This window comes from Colobus angolensis, unplaced genomic scaffold (assembly GCF_000951035.1).
Source record: "Colobus angolensis palliatus isolate OR3802 unplaced genomic scaffold, Cang.pa_1.0 Scaffold111, whole genome shotgun sequence".
NCBI lineage: Eukaryota > Metazoa > Chordata > Mammalia > Primates > Cercopithecidae > Colobus > Colobus angolensis.
In genome coordinates, this window is record NW_012112142.1 from 2442240 (window position 1) to 2459868 (window position 17629).

General features: G+C 34.7%; 2 protein-coding genes across 2 annotated transcripts in view; one reads left to right on the forward strand and one right to left on the reverse strand.

Moving 5' to 3' along the window:
• LRBA (LPS-responsive vesicle trafficking, beach and anchor containing) overlaps positions 1 to 17629 on the forward strand; it is a 785611-nt gene that overhangs the window by 464477 nt on the left and 303505 nt on the right. The window lies entirely within an intron of this gene.
• On the reverse strand, positions 229 to 2692 carry LOC105522137. Its single transcript, XM_011956562.1, has 2 exons — positions 2425 to 2692; positions 229 to 2174 (listed from the first exon to the last, which is right to left on the reverse strand). Exon 2 carries the CDS (start codon positions 2021 to 2023, stop codon positions 1667 to 1669), a length of 357 nt encoding a protein of 118 aa, XP_011811952.1. The 5' UTR covers positions 2024 to 2174; positions 2425 to 2692; the 3' UTR covers positions 229 to 1666.

Sequence of the window (17629 nt, forward strand, 5' to 3'; positions counted from 1 at the left end):
CTGCACTTGATAAAGAAAGAGGGTAAAGAGAGAAGTAAGAAAATAGGAGGAGATAATGGAAGTCAAATACTTGCACACATTTTACAGCCCTTCCTCTTTATCCTCCTCTCTTATCAGTAGCAAAGAAGAAAAAGAGTTTATATAGAAGGGACTCTCCTGGAGATGGCTGGAATAACGCGAGGGAGAGTAGCAGTGGTTCAGAAAGGCTCACTTTTTTTTTTTTTTTTAAATGAATCTATCAACATTGTGTAGGGTAGGAGAAGGTGCAAACTGTAACAAAATTACTTTGGCTTGAAGGCAAATGGGAGGAGAAAGGGGAATCTGGGAAAGGACCTAATTTTTCCAGGTTTTTTCCTCCTCTAAAGTCTTCCTCCTTTCTCTTCCCCTCCCCTCCCATTGTTGCCAAGAATCAGAGCAATCGCTGTATATGTGCACCAGTGGGGGTTGGAGTGGATATAAGATGAGGGTTTATAACCATAAATCTCTTTTTAGTAATTTCGATATGCTGTTGAAAAACAGGGCAGGGCGAAAACTAGTCCAAGCACCTTGTTTGATAATTATTTCATAATTAAGATTCACATATATTTAATACCATTATTTTATCGTTGCAAGAATCAACTAGTTACATGCAAGAAAATATCTAAGTTGTGAGAAATGGTGCAAATTTATATGTCGTAGAACTTAGTAGGATATACTTTTAAAATAAGCTACTAAAATTGTTTCAAACTTAATGAAAAACAAGGGAAGTAAATATAAACCTAAAGTTTTCTTAAAATTTTACTGTTGTAAATCTAACTGTGAATGTATTCTTAGGGGGTATAGGTACAGTTTCATTTGTAAAATGATTTTATTTTCATAATTGACTCTTGCTTTTAAAAGACTTCACTGCCACAAAAATCTATAACTATCCTGTTATTGATTACACAGATGGCTTCACTCCTCCCTAGGCATTTCAATGAAGGACATGCATGTGCTTTTTAGTATATGTATTATCCTAAACAAGTTGTACCCACTGTACCCTTTCGATACTTTTGGGTGAAAAAAACAAAGCTAGAACATTGTTTCTGATTTGCTTAATATTGAGGGTTTATGTATGAACCTAAAATGTCTGGATTCTGAATCTTTTTAACGTATGTCAGGCAGATGTGATTATTTTTAGTTTGATTTCGGAGGTTACATTCCAGCCCTGGGTTATGCGATAAAAATAAAAATCTATGAGTCCATTTGGGTGAAGACTTTGTTTTAGAAACCTGGTAGTTCGGCTTTTGCAAAACCCCTTGGGAAGGCTTGACTTACCCTCTTAAAGTCCGGCCGGGTGAACCTGAATTGAATTGCATAGGGTAGTTAATTGTTTTCCATCTACTTGGTATCAGACAATTGGGTCTCTTGGTTCTTTCTTACATACCTCGTGCAGACCACAGGCAGTTTGTCACCCTTCCTCTCTCGTTGCCATTAAGTCCCTTTCTAAAGAATATTTGCTTAAAAAAAATATATCTCGGATTTGTTGCTTAGGGTTTGTCTTCCAGTGATTAGGAAGAACAGTCAGAAGTAAGCGTCCGCGCGACTCCAGAGCTTTAGTTAACTTCTCTGGAGTGGCATAGACTTGGGCGGCTTGACCTCCAGCCTTCTCCCGGGAGGCCGCGTGCGTCCGGGAACGCCTCGCAGCCTAAGGATGGAGGGGAACTCGCGCCCTCGGGGTTCGCGCGTGTGGAAGCCCTGCTCTAACCCGGGAGGCCATGCCGGCGCTCAGGGAACTGCCTGGGCCGGAGGGCACTGCGCTGCCGGGAGAGCGCGACTGGCCGGGAGGGGCTCCGTGGCTGCTTCTCCGAGGGCAGTTACTGGGCGGAGACTGGTGGCGGGGATAGAGGATGCGGAGCTTTCCCGCCCGACTCTCGAGGTGGTCGCTTCGTCGTTGCGTCTGGTTCGCGAATGGCCCGGTCCGCGACGCTCTCGAGAGTGAGTGTTTGCAAACAGCCTCAGGGGTGGCGGAGTTGGTCCGCAGGGTTCCGCCGCTGCGCCGCATGTCCCGCGCCCTCTCCTCTCCTCTCGGGTGGGGCGGCCCAGGCCGCGCGGACCTTCGCTCCACCACTCGCCGGACACCCCGCTGCACCTTCACTCGCGGCTCTGTCAAGCTCGGCTAAGTTTTCTCTCATCCTTGCCCCCACGCTTCTCCACTTTTGCATACAGAGGCCGAAGGATGATAAAACGTTACAAATGTTTTGATTTAAAAACAATTCATTACCAATTTACCCTGTCTTAGGTAGATGCTCTAGTAAATAATAAATCAGTTAAACAAAGGCGACTTTAATTTATGGCCGTGGTACTAATTAGAAACATCATTCGAGCAATAAACTTAAACACTTCCAGCAAATAATGCTCCCTCTTGCTGGCTCTCTTTCTCCCCCCTCCCCCACCCCAACTCACTCTGGCTGCCTCTGCTCTAAGAGCAGCTTCAGCTGCGCCTTTGCGGTCCTCTCTTCCTCTGGTTGAATAATTGAAGGGGGAAACGGTATCCGAAGAGGCTGTAATTGAGAGAGCCCCTGTCACCTCTGCTTTTATGTATGTTAGTATAGAAGTCCATCAGCAGCTCCTTGATGGTGTATTAAAACGAACTGGCAGCTCCTTCTGCAGGAGATACTATATTCTATTAAAGGAGACCAAGTGAGAGAAAGAAACTCTAGAGGCTAAAAGCCACTTCAGGTCTTCAGACCGATTCATCTGTATTCTCTTTTTATAATCCGTCTCATCATACTAGAGTTAATGAGGCAAAGGAGGGGGTGCGAAATCTGATGGTCCTTGACAAATTCATTAGGGAGGCTGCAGGACATTTTATTTGGCTGTTAAACATCTTGTTTGTTTGGCTTAGGCAGTGCCAACATCAGCATGCTTCTGCCCAGAGCTGTGGTGCTGAGCTGGCTTCAGCACATTCCTAAAAAGGGAAGGAGGACATTCAGGGTGTGATTTGAGTTTTTTGTTTTGGATTTCGGGTAGTCCATAACCTTCAGACTTCCCTAGGCTTTACCTCTTGCATCATTACATTAGGAACATGAAGAATGTAGGTGATAGTACTGAAGTGGGCATGTTTTTAGTTACTATAAACTAAAATATGTGGATGTTTAAAACCTTAGTCTGAAAATTTCCCAGTTTCTTCAAAAAATTGAGTCCGGTTGTTAATGTACTAGTTTTATAGCAATGTGAATGTTTAAGGTCCAGTAAAATAACCAGATTACTCATTACTTCCTATTTTTACTTTTGGTGGTTAAATAAACTTTTAATTATTAATGGAATTTCCTATTTCACCGAAACCTTTATGAGTACAGAAACTTGGAAATAAAAAATTATTTATACAAATGCATTTTCAAGAAAAAATTGGCATATTTTAAGGAAATTTTTATAATTAAAATTAGAACCAAAACTGAATACTTTGGTGCTAAAATAAGGTGATGAGTTGACAGAATACTTTAAAAAGTGAAAATATTTCTAATTGAAGAATAATGGGTAATTAAGTTGACTGCTAACCCTACAATGTTTTATTCTAAGATAATAATACAGTATTAGATTTATCAACATTTTCTTGAAAAGTGGTACATAATCCAATTGTGATACTTTCTTGCATAGAGAATTCAGTTATATTTTCCTTCAGCATTGACTGAGCTTGAGCTTAAGTGCTTTGAGAAAGAATCCTGTCTTCCATTTATAGGAAAACAGTATGGAAGTAAGAATACCTAATGCCCTTTGCCTGTCATTTTTATACATTCCTGGACTGCTGATGAAGCTTGAACGGCTGCAGGGAATGTATGGATTTGAAAAGAAATGATGCAGTAGTTCATGTTGTGTTTCTCAGGAGCAAAACCAAACTAATGGCTGAAGTCAGTGCTTCTGTAATATGACAGTTATAATCCTGTTTATGTTTCCAGAGAATACAAAATTCTTAAACTGTTTTATTTTTTGCTGATCTTTACTTAAAAATGTATTTACTGAGTTAACGTTAGTGCATTTGTTACTTTATCATGTTAGCGAGACTTAAAAGGTATCTATTATTTTATTATCTGTAAAAATAATATATGGTATCTCAATAATCTTTACTAAAGAGTAAACAAATGTTAGAATGCATGATTTTGTTTTCCGGGAAACATTTTAGAAGCTTTCAAAAAATAATCAGATTATTGACTTCAGAAAAGAAAATATCTCTGGAGGATTTATACTTTTTGGAAAACAAAGGACTACATGTTTACTGGTATACAGTCTTATCCTCTAAAATCTAACATTGAAACATCTATATGGGTGCTAAATTTTTAATTCTTATATACTTAATCATTCTACATACTTATAAAAATGCTTGTTTTTTAAAACAACATTGATTTTTATTTTTGGTCAAATTGTAAATGAGGAAATAAAACACTATTAAGTTTTCTGAATTTAAAAATTATTTCACTAAAAACAGCAAAAGTAAATAACCCAGGCATGATTGGTTAGTATATTCTAGTTGATGACATGTTATTGAAGTAATATTTAAATATATGTAAGATGCAGTAATGACAGTCATCAAGATCATACTATCCACATTATAAGTTACAGTAAAACTACATACTCTTTTATTCTCTGTCAAAGGATTTAGTTTTCTAAAATTGCAAAGTGTTAAGGAGATTGTTTCTAAGCTATTTGTAATTATTATTCTGGAATCAATCTAAAATAACCAGTAATTGAATGTTTGCCTTGAACAGTTCACCATAGTGCTTATTAATAATTTTATATGGTCAAGCATGCTGTTGAAACAAGTTATTCTTCCCCCCTCACCAAATAGTCTTAACAAAAAAAATTTTTTTTACTCTCTTTGATTAGTAACCCAAGGATATTGTTCTCATTTGAACAGGTTGAACTTCAGATAGTTTTATGTCAGGTAAAAGCAATAGCTTTAATTTTGTATAGTAAGCCTATCAGACTGTACTGAAAAATAAAATTCTTTTATGTACTTTTGATGAGTATTGTTTGTGGTCCTTTTAAATTTGTTTGGATTGCCTTAGATAATATATATGATTAGAGTTGTCTGTTACCTATTAGACTTTACAAATATAATGCTTGTATTATATAGTGGGATGAGAAAATTGAGAGTATGCTATATATTGGGGTTTTTCCCCAAGTTGAATAGCAGCTGCATAAATGAGTACTTTATTAAACTATACATAATTTGATGTCACCAAAAATATACAGTGATAGAGTAAGGAACTTGTGCACAGGAAAATCGAAGTAAGCAGCTTTTAGCCTAAGAAGTAAATGTCATTATATTATTGCACTAGGATGTGAAATGTTAACATCCAAATTAATTCAGCAAGTGTTTTTTAGAATGTTTCTTTGAACTTGTTATATTCTCACTTACATTGGTATATGTCTTTTGAGCTTACCAAGGAATCATGTATCTTTTTCTCATTTTAAATGTATACTTTTTTGAGTTGTAACAACTACATTCTTTTATTTACATACATAGTTAAGCAGTTCTGAAAAGTCAAAGCAAAATTTTTAAAAATTTTCTTTTCCTATTCTTCCTTGTTCCTTTCTTCTTTTCCTCTCCCCTCCTCCTTTTTTTCCTTTTCTTTTCTTTTTTTTTTTTTTTTTAAAAAAAACCAGTTTGAACTTATTAATGTACTATTAGGTAAATATTAAATTTTACCTGCCAAATAACTTTGGCTTTCATAAGTCACTATTATCTTCACATGAAAGGGTATATTTGGTAGAGCCAACTGTTAACTTTAAGAAATTATTGTATAATTTGTGGATCGTTCTTTGTGACTTTTCTACCTGGAGAAATAATTTTGCTGGCCTTTAATATCACTTCCAGAAGGTAGACAGAAAAACCAGGATCAGACGATAATGAATTTAAGTGCTAAAGAAAATTGAAAGCTGACCTTACGGTTTCAAGAAGGTGTGATATCTTTTGTTTATGAAGACAATATTAATGACTCATATTGTGTAGAATATGTTTCTTAGGATATTAAAGCCATCCCCACTCCCTTTCTACTTTCTCTCGTGATCAGTGCCAGACGTTAACAAAACAGACGAGTGAAATTAGAGACGTAGATTATGCTAGTATTGAGCTGTACTTAGTTCAGAATATAATATTTGGCAATATGTGCTATTTCTTTCAGGTCATACAAGACATTTTGTGGGCCTGTGTTTAAAATTATTAGTTAAGCGTATCGTATGGGTAGGTTTTTGTTATAGTTTAGGAACACTAGCCATTTTGAACATTTTATTTAAAAATGTATTGGTTCTATAGCACTCTATATTATTATGAATAGTAGTAATTTGGCATTGATCATCTGCTAAGATTACAGGGAATACTTAATGGACTTTGTGTTATTTTTAATGGAAATGTTAAAAATCTAGCCTATCCCATCCTTTAAATGTTATGAGTTAGAGTAAAAGTGATGTGCAGAGAGGTTTCTCTGATTGCTTGTAATGGTTAAACAACAACAAAAAAATGCTTCATTGATTGCAATCCATGTATAGAAGACATTTGTGTAATATAAATGAAATAATATTTAATGATCTAAGGAATGGAAACTTTTCCATTAACCATCTGATATAAAGCTAGGATATAAAATAACTGTCTTGGCCTATGGGTATTAAGGTTCTGCCAGTCTCTTTCCTGAATTTTTCCTTCCTATCTTCCCTTATTATCTTTGGATCATAAAGAATCATTCTCTTATTTTCTGACTGATTTGGTATATAGGTAATTAGGTTTAAAATCGAGGTTAGTAGGTTTAAGTTCATCTAGATTGAGTAGAAAATCTTTGACCTGTAGCTATGACTGTTTTCAAATGATTTGCTTGCTGGGATCAGACACTATCCATACCCTTTCACTTTGCTATCAGCTGTGTACACACAAAGGAGCAGAAAGATGATCAGATGCTTAGTTAATCATCATATTAGGTCAGTAAAGGATTCCAACCATACTTAATTGGGCCTTCTATTTCTCATATTTGTTCCGTGGTAACTTTTTGGTTAAATGCTCTACGAATAATCTAATCTTTTCTGCTAATCAAAACTTTCTGTAAACTTTATAAATTAAAAATGAATGACACAAATCTATAGATATATATTTTAAATATAAGGTGGTTGCTATCCAGCTTACCTGGATAGATAAAAGGAGACAGTGTGAACGGTATCAGCAAAGCATCAATCTAGGAAACAGAAAGTCCAGAATTTTTGTCCTGGGTTGGTTACCTGGGTGACTTTGATCAAGTCACTGTCTTTATCCATTATTTTCTCAATTGTTAAATGAGTGGGTTGGACTGGGTAATCTTTCTATCTCTTCTGGATAAAAAAGTCTAAAATTTTCCACGATTACATGACTAAAGTCATTGACATCTTTGTTTATTTCTATCAGAAATCTTTCTGCAGATGTTTAGGCTTTCAGTGCTGCTCTAACATAGATATATGAAAGTTTTTAAACTCAGATAAGAATAAGCTTATGGATATTTTAGATTTACGGAAAAAATGTACAAAATATAGTTTGGAGACAACTGTGAGGGACAATGAAGTAGCAACTTGGGAAAAAATTCTGAGTATACTAATTATTGCTTAATAGGAGTTGAATCATAAAATTATAAAACAAAATGGAGTATATATTCCTGTATATAGAAAAATAATATATGTTTATATGAACAGTATGGTTTTTTCCCTTAAATATTTAGTGGACTGTCAATGTTTTGGACATTTTTATGAAGATTGGGTGTTGTGTAAATATTAGTTCTTGAAGCCAAAGTAAATTCCCATTCACAATTAACTTAAAAAAAAAAAAAAAAGAAACTATTGGTCTTATCCTTAGAGAAATGACATTGTGCTAAGCAACTGTGCTATTACCAAGTTCATACTGTGTTAAAAGATAGATCTAAGCAGGGAAGTGATTTTCAAAACATGAATCACTAAAGAAAGGCAAGTTTTATACTCCTTTCTCATGCGTTTCACTTGTTTTCATCAGAAGATCTGACAAGCATAAAAGTGTTAACATCTTTTATTTTACAGATGTTCTTAGTTTTCCCTCAAACTGTAAAAGATGCTATATCAGAGTAGCATGGTAGGAAATAATTTCAACACCTCCTTTCACTTACGTGATAACTTATTATTTGTCTAAGCTTCTGGATACTTTTGGAGGGAGTGAATTGAGGCAAGAAAAGATAACATATTGAGATTTAATTGTTCTCATTTTGACATATATATCAGTCAGTCTATCTACTATATTGTATAGGCTCTCTAAAATAGGTTTTAAATAGGCATTGTTATTTTTACTTCTGTGTTATGGTCAATGGAAGTCCCTAATTAGTGCAATGGGAGTGCCAGGTGACCAAAAAGAGTTGTTGATGGGCACTCTGTGGGTTTGCAAAGTGCAAACCTAAAAGATTGAGAGATGAGAAATGCATTGCTATTTGTGAATTTATGTTTTATCTCACTTCACTTGAAAATTTATGAGTAGTGTGGCTTAAGGGTATTGGAGTTGTGTGTTCCAGGGCTTGCCCCTACTGATAACACCCTTGTTGGCGTGAAAGTGCAATGCAAATTATGACAGTTACAACCTTCTGTTTTGTTTAACCTGTCAGTAGATTTCCTGGCTCAGTGCTGAGGGCAATGGTGTGTTCAGCTAGTCCATATTCACCTAAACTTAAAAGGTCAGGTTTCTACAGGCAAGCCTAGTCAAAGCCTAATTGATGAGGAGGGCAGGGAGACAGAATTTACTGTTCTGTTGGCTAGTTTCATATCGTTAGGTTGTCCTGAAAGCATCAGGCAGTCACAGCCCCTTTCATGTAAGTGCTGACCCTAGACAGGAGCTGACAATCAAAGGAGGCAGCCACAGGAACCAGTGCAAGTAGGCTATTGATTTTTCAGTTAGGTCTAAGTAGTTTGTAGTATGGGTAATGGGTGACAGAGGCAGGTATGTCATTATCAATGAGCTCCAGAACAGTAGCGACAACCCTCCCTCATATTTCCTTCAGCACTGACAGTATGCATCCAGAGGCGGTCAATAAATCGCCCAGCCTTTAACTGACAAGTGACTTGGAGGTTTAGTTGAGGGGTGGAAGTTACAGAGCTAAACTTCTTTACTTGAACTTTTACTGGATCTAGCAATGGAGTCAGTCATTATATTGTTACGTTTTTGAAGTTTTGATTTGGATAAGTCTGTGCAACTGTGAGAATCAGAATTTTAAATGTTTGAGAATTTAAGAGGCATATTTAGTTCGTCGAATAAAGATAGAATGAGCCAATCATTTATAAATGAATTCTACAAAGATAATTAAGTTGGGTTATTATGGTACAGTTTTGCTTTTATTTTAGAATAGCTCCTTATTTAATCAAAGATACTCCTGTTATAAAAGTTCAGTAGTTAGACATTGCCTCCCAGAATCCATTTTAATTCCTAATCTCCTCCTATGTGTTCTAACTGCAGGCCAATTTTAAATAGAAAAAAAAGAAAAAAAAACTTGAACCATTTGTAAATGCCACCAAGCAGTTGCTATTTGACCTTCAAATTTGTTCTGTATTATTTTTCACAATAAAATAGTCAGGAGTAGAAGGATCATTTAATGACTAAAGTTTGATGAATTGTACTTGCTTCTGATTTACAAAGAAATAATGTTGATTTTTGCTTTCAGAGGATTTCATGTGGTTATTTACATTTTGAAAAGATACATTTTATGCTCGTATAAATACAAAAGTGTTACCTGTTTTGACTAAAAGTACATATGTTTGAAAAGGGATATAAAACAATTTCAAGATACTTTAAATTTAAACCAACCTCTATTTTGTTATAATATCTAAGTAATATGAAGAGATGATAATATTTATAACTAGAAGTGGGAGTTTGGGTTGTACCAGGACCCTTGCAAACTATCACATGCTTACATTAAAAAAAAAAAAAAGAAAGAAAAAAAAAACTTTAAACAGATTGAAATGAAACAGAAAAGTAAATGTTTTTAAAAACTTCCTTAAATAACTTATTGCTATGATATCTTGTTTAACATTGTGATATTGTACAGAACCAGAGTTTGTCTGTAGTATCATCTAGCTGTAGAGTACCCTGCTTGGCCACATGAATCATTTTCATTTGTCCAGTACAACTGAAAATTTCTTAAAAAAAAAAAAAAAAAAAAAGCTAACCAGTAGGTTAATGCGTACTAAAGGTATGGCTGCTTAAGTATTTTCTTGAGTTTACAGTGATGTATCAGTGTGAATGCCCCTGTCTTGTTTACAAAATGGAGAATAAAACTTTGAAACCTTGTGAAAGACGGTGACTATCAAAGTGTTGTCTTAGTTTTAAAGAAGATTTTGGATTATGTTAATATTTAGAGAAGTTTTATTTGGGTTCCTTGAATTAGTTACCTTTTGAGGCTTATAGATTCTTAAAGCAATAAAGCAATATTCCTTTTAGAATCATTGTTTTTCTTCTGTTTATTAATCATTGATTTAATCTGTGTTTTTCTGTTGGATTAGAGAAAAGATTTACCTGAGAATCTTGTAATCTCTATATCATTAGCTATATTATAAGTAGAGCTTCTTTGCTTTTATCTGTATCTCTCCTGAAAACGTTGCTTTTTCAGGAATGGAAAAAAAAAGCTGCAGAAAGGGGTACAAATTAAATTTTCATGAAAGAAAATCCTAATCAGCAGTGACAGTGTAAGAGAAAGATGATTGCCACTTGGTCATTGTGGAGAGGCACTTAGATTTGGTGTCAGTGCTTCTGTTAATGATGACTAATGTCTTTCTTGGAGCAAGTGCATGCTCATACTGCCACAGCATATAAAGGGAGAAGGCTCAGCAAGAGGCATCAGTAAGCAAAAACATTAGGTATCTTAAAACAAAGACTTTTTAATACAGTCAATTTGACAATCTGTATTGTTAGAAAAATACAAACATAATTCTAAGGCATTTAACCACAAATTCTGAACTATTTTATGTCCAGGACTAAGAGGTAATATTTTTTAATTAAAAGGTAAAGAAACCAAGGCATGTTAATAAGATATGCCGTCTGTTTTGTCACTTACAGGAATGGGCACCTATATTGCACTGCACAGAATCAATCACATGTGCTGAGAAAGTTTTAAAAAGAAGCCAACTTACAACAGATTTTTTCATACCCTATTGATGTATTCTGAACAAATGCTTTATAGTTACAAAAAGAGAATGAATGAGTCAAAAGATCTTTCTAGACCTTTTAATCTTAAATATTTTGCTTACAAAAAGAAGATGACATGTGTTATTTCTTCAGCTTTCCCCTAAAGTGTAAGACCTTTCAGAAGGGCATTTGCAATGCTTGTCATATTTTTTCATATACATCTTATTGGCCTGACATGTCTCGAGAACCATGAGAACACAGATGTCATTGCATTCAGACAACACTAATTACTCTGGGATTTTTGCAGCCTCAGTGCCTGCATGTAACTGTCGATTATGATTGTTCATGCAGCCTACAGTGGGGACACTTTACACATGAAAATAGTGAGATGTAAAAATAGTGAGACAGGCCTTTTAGTCCCCTATTGTTCTCCAAAAGAACTTGGAAGGAAAAAAAATTCCTGACACATCAATTTCATTCAGTACTTTATATTTGAACTATGTTTTGGCAACATTTTCTTTTCTGAAGTGAGTGTGTTATGCTTTAGTGTTCAGTGAAATCTATTATCCATCTGTTCTTTAACCTTCTTGAACCATCTTTTACATTACTTTGTCTTCAAGCTTCATGGGAAGTTTCTTTATGTAGCTTATAGTTTGAGAGAAACACTAATTGTGGTATGAGTCTTTTGAAAGTGACAGTGCAGAACAATAAATATGTATGATGTGTTCTTCTGGTGTGCGATTTAATGTTTCATGAGAAGCTGCAGCAAATATGGTTAGTCTCAATTTAGATAAGTGCAATCATCTTATGCTTTTTAACACAGGTCAGTTCTTTTCTTTGTTTAATTTTCTCTGTGGTATTCTGGATTTCAGTTTATGATTCATGGTATGTAGGTGGTAGAAATTTCAGAGGTCAAATGGTGGTCAGATCTGGGCCCTCACTATTAAATGTGAAGACCAAATACATGTTTTGATAAAAAACATAATCTATGTTAATTACCGATTGGAAAATAAAAAGCTCCAATAATGTAACTTCATATGCTGATGAAGCAGAATTGGAGCAGCTTGATCAAAGATGTATGATGAGATAAAACTGCAGTCTCTGCTGTACAGTTATAGTAATTATGACTAATGAACCGTCCAGTGTGGATGAAATGGCAAGCCCACAGGGACTGTGTCCAATCAGTTGTGACTTATGCAAGCTGAACAAATCATTGATGGAACTCCAGATTCAGAAGTATACTCTTTATTATTAATACAGCTTTTGTTTGGACAATGTAAAGCAATAGAAAGTTATTTAAATGTTTTAAAATCTAGAATATAATTTTCCTTGTTTCATATATTTATTTAAAGTTAAACACACATTGTGACCTCTGCTTTACCTCTTGTTTCTTAAACACGCTTAGGTCACTAACACAATCCTGCAATTACCTGCTTGTTCTTCTATTGTGTTACTTCTGAAGGCTCTTTCGAGCTATTTACATTTGTCTGTGTATATTTTTCACCAACCAGATGTTGGAAAGATGCATCTACAATGATAGTAGCACATATGAATAGCACACATTACTATGTGGCAAACAATGTTTTAAGTGTTTTACCTGTATTAACTCATAAATTTTTACTACAACCCCTTGAGGTAGATATTATCACCATTTTGCTGATAAACTGAGCCATGGGAACCTCGCCCAAGGTTACATGCTTTTATAAATCTTAGTTTGCCTGGTAGAAGCTAGTTACAGTCCTCTGACCCAAATCTACTTCTAAATTATCCTAGCTTTCCCTTTTTTCAACCAGGTTTAATTTTTCGTTGTTGTTTTCTGGTATCTGATAAAATTGTAGGGCATTTCAAAACCGAATGCTTGTGTGCAGGTCCAGAATACTAGTTTAAGTTAGTAGAGCTTTGAGGATGGAGTTTTAGAATGCTTTTGATATGAATATATATCTAAAATGTAATAAATGCATTAATTTGATTCAGTCTTGAAACTCTAAAATCTTTAAGTTGTAATAAGAAAACAGTCTACCTACTTAAAAGAAAATAAAGTGCAGGTGCAGTGCTGATAAAATAATCTTGGATAGTTTTCTTTGGGATTATTTACACTAAAGTTTTTCTCTTCAAACCAGGTATAGTCCTCATCTTAATGTTTTCTTATTACCACCACTTACATGCTGCCTGCTAGGCAGTGGAGATTCAATAAATATTTATGGAAAGAAGGAATAAAAGAAAGAAGGGAAAATTTTCAGTGGTTTAATAATTAAATGATTTTATTAAATACATGCTTGTATTCTAGTTCCCTTGGCAGGTTTTTACTTAGAGGAATAGAATAAAACACCCTTTCATTATGCCGTAGTGCTTTAAAATCCTTAAAATCCTTCCTAATCAACTTTGTTTCCCATTGGACCCCAATCTGAAGTCTTAGTCTTTCCAGGCTAGCTTTCTTACCTCTGTCGTTGGGTGCCACACAGAGAGCTCTCTTTGATTTTTTTTAATTTAATATTATTATTTATTTATTTATTTATTTATTGTGGAGATGGTGTCTCACTGTGTTGACTAGATTGGTCTTGAAATCCTGGACTCAAGCAGTCCTCCTGCCTCAGCCTTCCAACGTGCTGGGATTACAGGCGTGAGCCACAGTGCCTAGGCAAGAACTCTCTTTGAACAGATGCTTCAGTTACCATTGATCTTAAACACTTTAATATATCATTGTTTTTGTTCTTTCCTCTTATTATCCATGTATTCCTCTCCCTTTGTTAACCTACCCTGTGAAAAGCTATTGGAAAGCATATATCAAGTTATTTACTTGGTAGCACCACATACCTAGGTAGATAGTACATGCTAAATAAATGCCTCTAGAGTGATTAATTTGAGGCCCTTCTTTTTCCAACAGATTTCTATCAGCAAGGTCAAATTTACAATATGATATTTCTAGAGGTAATGTGAAAGTCTTTCAAAACTCATTTGCAATGAGATGATAAGAATAACACACCACTTTATTGAACTCTTATTCTGTGCCAACCACTATGCTGAGCACTTTAATTGTCATAATCCTCTCAACAAATCTATAATGACTTATATTCTATTATTATCCCTATCTGTACAGAAACCTTGCTAGAGCTCAGAAGCAGTAAAGCGTAATTTGTGAAGATGTTGGCAGTTTATTTTAAAGCCATCAAATCTTTACTGATATCTTGTCAATGCCATTCTCCTTTTTTTAATGCCCTTTCTGCAGTTGTCTATGAAAGTTTCTTAAGTAAGTTTTGCCTTCCCACAACTTAAGTAGTATCTGTTATATCACCTACCTTTTTCTTTACACTTTTTCTTGTTTTCACAAGAAGCCCCAAAGCTTTCCTCTTTCCCATTAATTTTCATAGAAGCATCTTGTTATCCTACTCTGAAATGTTGTGACATGATCAAATAATATATAGAGATCTGGAAATCTCTGGCTCATGTTTTTTATTTTTGTTTTTTAAATACATGGAGGGCCAAGTAGCACTTGTTATCATTTTAGGTAAATTTTAAGAAAATGATTACAGTCTAAACAATGTTATATAGTCAGGAAATTTCCACAATAATTTGTAACAAATCACATGAAAAATACTTGAAACTTAAATTTGGTTTTAAAGTGATTGGTAGTTATATCCATGCTGTTCATAAAAGATGGAAATGGAGTTAATAAAATGCTGCATATTTTATACTTAGGAAATATTGTGGCATATAATGAGTCTTTATTCAAAACTGAAACCACTGTGTTATCAGAGAGGAAGGAGTTTACCAAATATATTAAGCTCTCAGAAATAAACTGACATCAATTTCAATTTCTCATTTGATTTCAGCTTTTATATGGAAGATGATGGCATTCTATTTCATAAGTGCCGAAGTACTTTGTGTATTTTTAAAAGTTGTATCTGTATATTTTGATTGTGAGTATTTACATAACTAAATACAGTCAAGATATACAGATGAAGGTCAATTAATACTTAGTTAAAATTTTTGTGCTGGTCATTATTACTATTTGTATTAGTGAAATACATTTTAATGTGAAGTTAGTGGCAGTTATTTGATCTTCTTTTAACTTTTAAAATTAAAATTAAAGTACAGCTTTTCCTAAATCGTTTAATTAGAAATCTATAATTAGAAGAAAATCTACTACAGTCCTAAACCAAGTTGTTATTTTGAAATCGGTCTTTATTTTATATTTTACTTTATTAAATCCTATTTTATTCATTCATGAATTATCTTATATCCTTGATTCTTTCAGATACAATCCAGATATAGTTTAATCTTCAGAGCTCATGAAAGTGTCTTGTGAGTTTTTCTTTGTAGATTTCTTAAAGGAGAACTGAAATGGTAGATTTATGTAATTATAAAATTAGTTATATTTAAAGTATTTCAAAAGATAAAAGCATAAAGTTATTTTCATGCCATGATTTTTAAACTTTTATTTATTTTTTTTAGAGACATGGTCTTACTCTGTCTCTTAGGCTGGAGCCCAGTGACAAGCTACAGTAACCTCGAACTCCAGGGTTGAAGCAATCTTTCTGCTTCAGCCTCTCAAGTTGCTAGAACTACAGGCGTGAACCACCATGCCTGACTACATTTTTAATTTTTTTGTAGAGACGGGATCTTGCTGTGTTGCCCAGGCTGGTCTTGAACTCTTGGGTTCAAGTGATCCTCTTATCTTGGCTTCCCAAAATGCTGGGATTATAGGTGTGAGCCACTGTGCCTGGCCTTTATGCTATGATTTTACATATGTTAAACTTCTATTAATGAAGAAAGACTTGAAATGAATGAGCAAAAAGTGAAAAGAGCTAAATTAAAGTATATGAATAGTAGTTAGCTTTTTAGGGTTTTAATTTTCTTAATTTGGTGTCTTTATTCAGTAAATTTAAATATACATACATATAAATGTATTCACACTATAAAATAATTTAGAATAACTCTTAGATGGTATAGCTTTTCCACATTTTTATTAAGTGTTTTATGTGTTAAGTAAGTCAGGATTCCATTGTGTGCAGCTTGTACTTTGCCATGGAAATTGTCCGCTGAAATTGCTAGGAGAGTTGTCATATTAAATCTCTCTATATAATGCATGTTAATTATATGTGCAAAATCTATTCTACGATGTTGTATATGATCGATATAAAACATAGATTTTATTTTTTTTTTACATTTTTCATTTTATTTTAAGTTCTAGGATACATATGCAGAACGTGCAGGTTTGTTACATAGGTTTACATGTGCCATGATGGTTTGTGGCACCCATCAACCCATCACCTAGGTTTTAAGCCCGACATGCATTAGGTATTTGTCCTCATGCTCTTCCTCCCCTTCCCCTCCGTGGCCCAACAGGCCCCAGTGTGTGTTGTTCCCTTCCCTGTGTCCGTGTGTTCTCATAGTTCAATTCCCACTTATGAGTGAGAACATATGGTGTGGGTTTTCTGTTACTGTGTTAGTTTGCTGAGGATGGTGGCTTCCAGTTTCATCCATGTCCTTGCAAAGGACGTGAACTCATTCTTTTTTGGGGCTGCATAATATTCCATGGTGTATATGTACCACATTTTCTTCATCTAGTCTGTCATTGATAGGCATTTGGGTTGGTTCCATGTCTTTGCTATTGTAAATAGCCACAGTAAACATACGTGTGCATGTGTCTTTATAGTAGAATGATTTATCCAGTAACAGGATTGCTGGGTCAAATGGTATTTCTAGTTCTAGATCCTGGAGGAATCACCATACTGTCTTCCACAATCGTTGAACTAATTTACATTCACACCAACGATGTAAAAACATTCCTTTTTCTCCACAGCCTCGCCAGCATCTATTGTTTCCTGACTTATTAATAATCGCCATTCTGACTGCATGAGATGGTATCTCATTGTGGTTTTGATTTGCATTTCTCTAGTGATCAGTGATGAACTTCTTTTCATATGTTTGTTGGACACATAAATATCTTCTTTTGAAAAGTGTCTGTTCATATCCTTTGCCCACTTTTCGATGGGGTGGTTTTGTCTTGTAAATTTAAGTTCTTTGTAGATTTTGGATATTAGCCCTTTGTTAGATGGATAGATTGCAAAAATTTTCTCCCATTCTTTAGGTTGCCCATTCACTCTGATGGTAGTTTCTTTTGCTGTGCAGAAGCTCTTTAATTTAATTAGATCCCATTTGTCAATTTTGACTTTTGTTGCCATTGCTTTTGGTGTTTTAGACATGAAGTCCTTGCCCGTGCCTGTATCCTGAATGGTATTGCTTAGGTTTTCTTCTAGGGTTTTATGGTTTTAGGTCTAACATTTAAGTCTCTAATCCATCTTGAATTAATTTTTGTGTTAGGTATAAGGAAGGGATCCAGTTTCAGCTTTCTACATATGGCTAGTCAGTTTTCCCAGCACCATTTATTAAATAGGGGATCCTTTCCCCATTTCTTATTTTTGTCAGGTGTGTCAAAGATCAGATGGTTGTAGATGTGTGGTGTTATTTCTGAGGACTCTGTTCTGTTCCATTGGTCTATATCTCTGTTTTGGTACCAGT

Bases quoted from the DNA above. Each gene is read 5' to 3' on its own strand.
- LOC105522137 (XM_011956562.1), bottom strand. From the start codon at position 2,023: ATGCGGCGCAGCGGCGGAACCCTGCGGACCAACTCCGCCACCCCTGAG.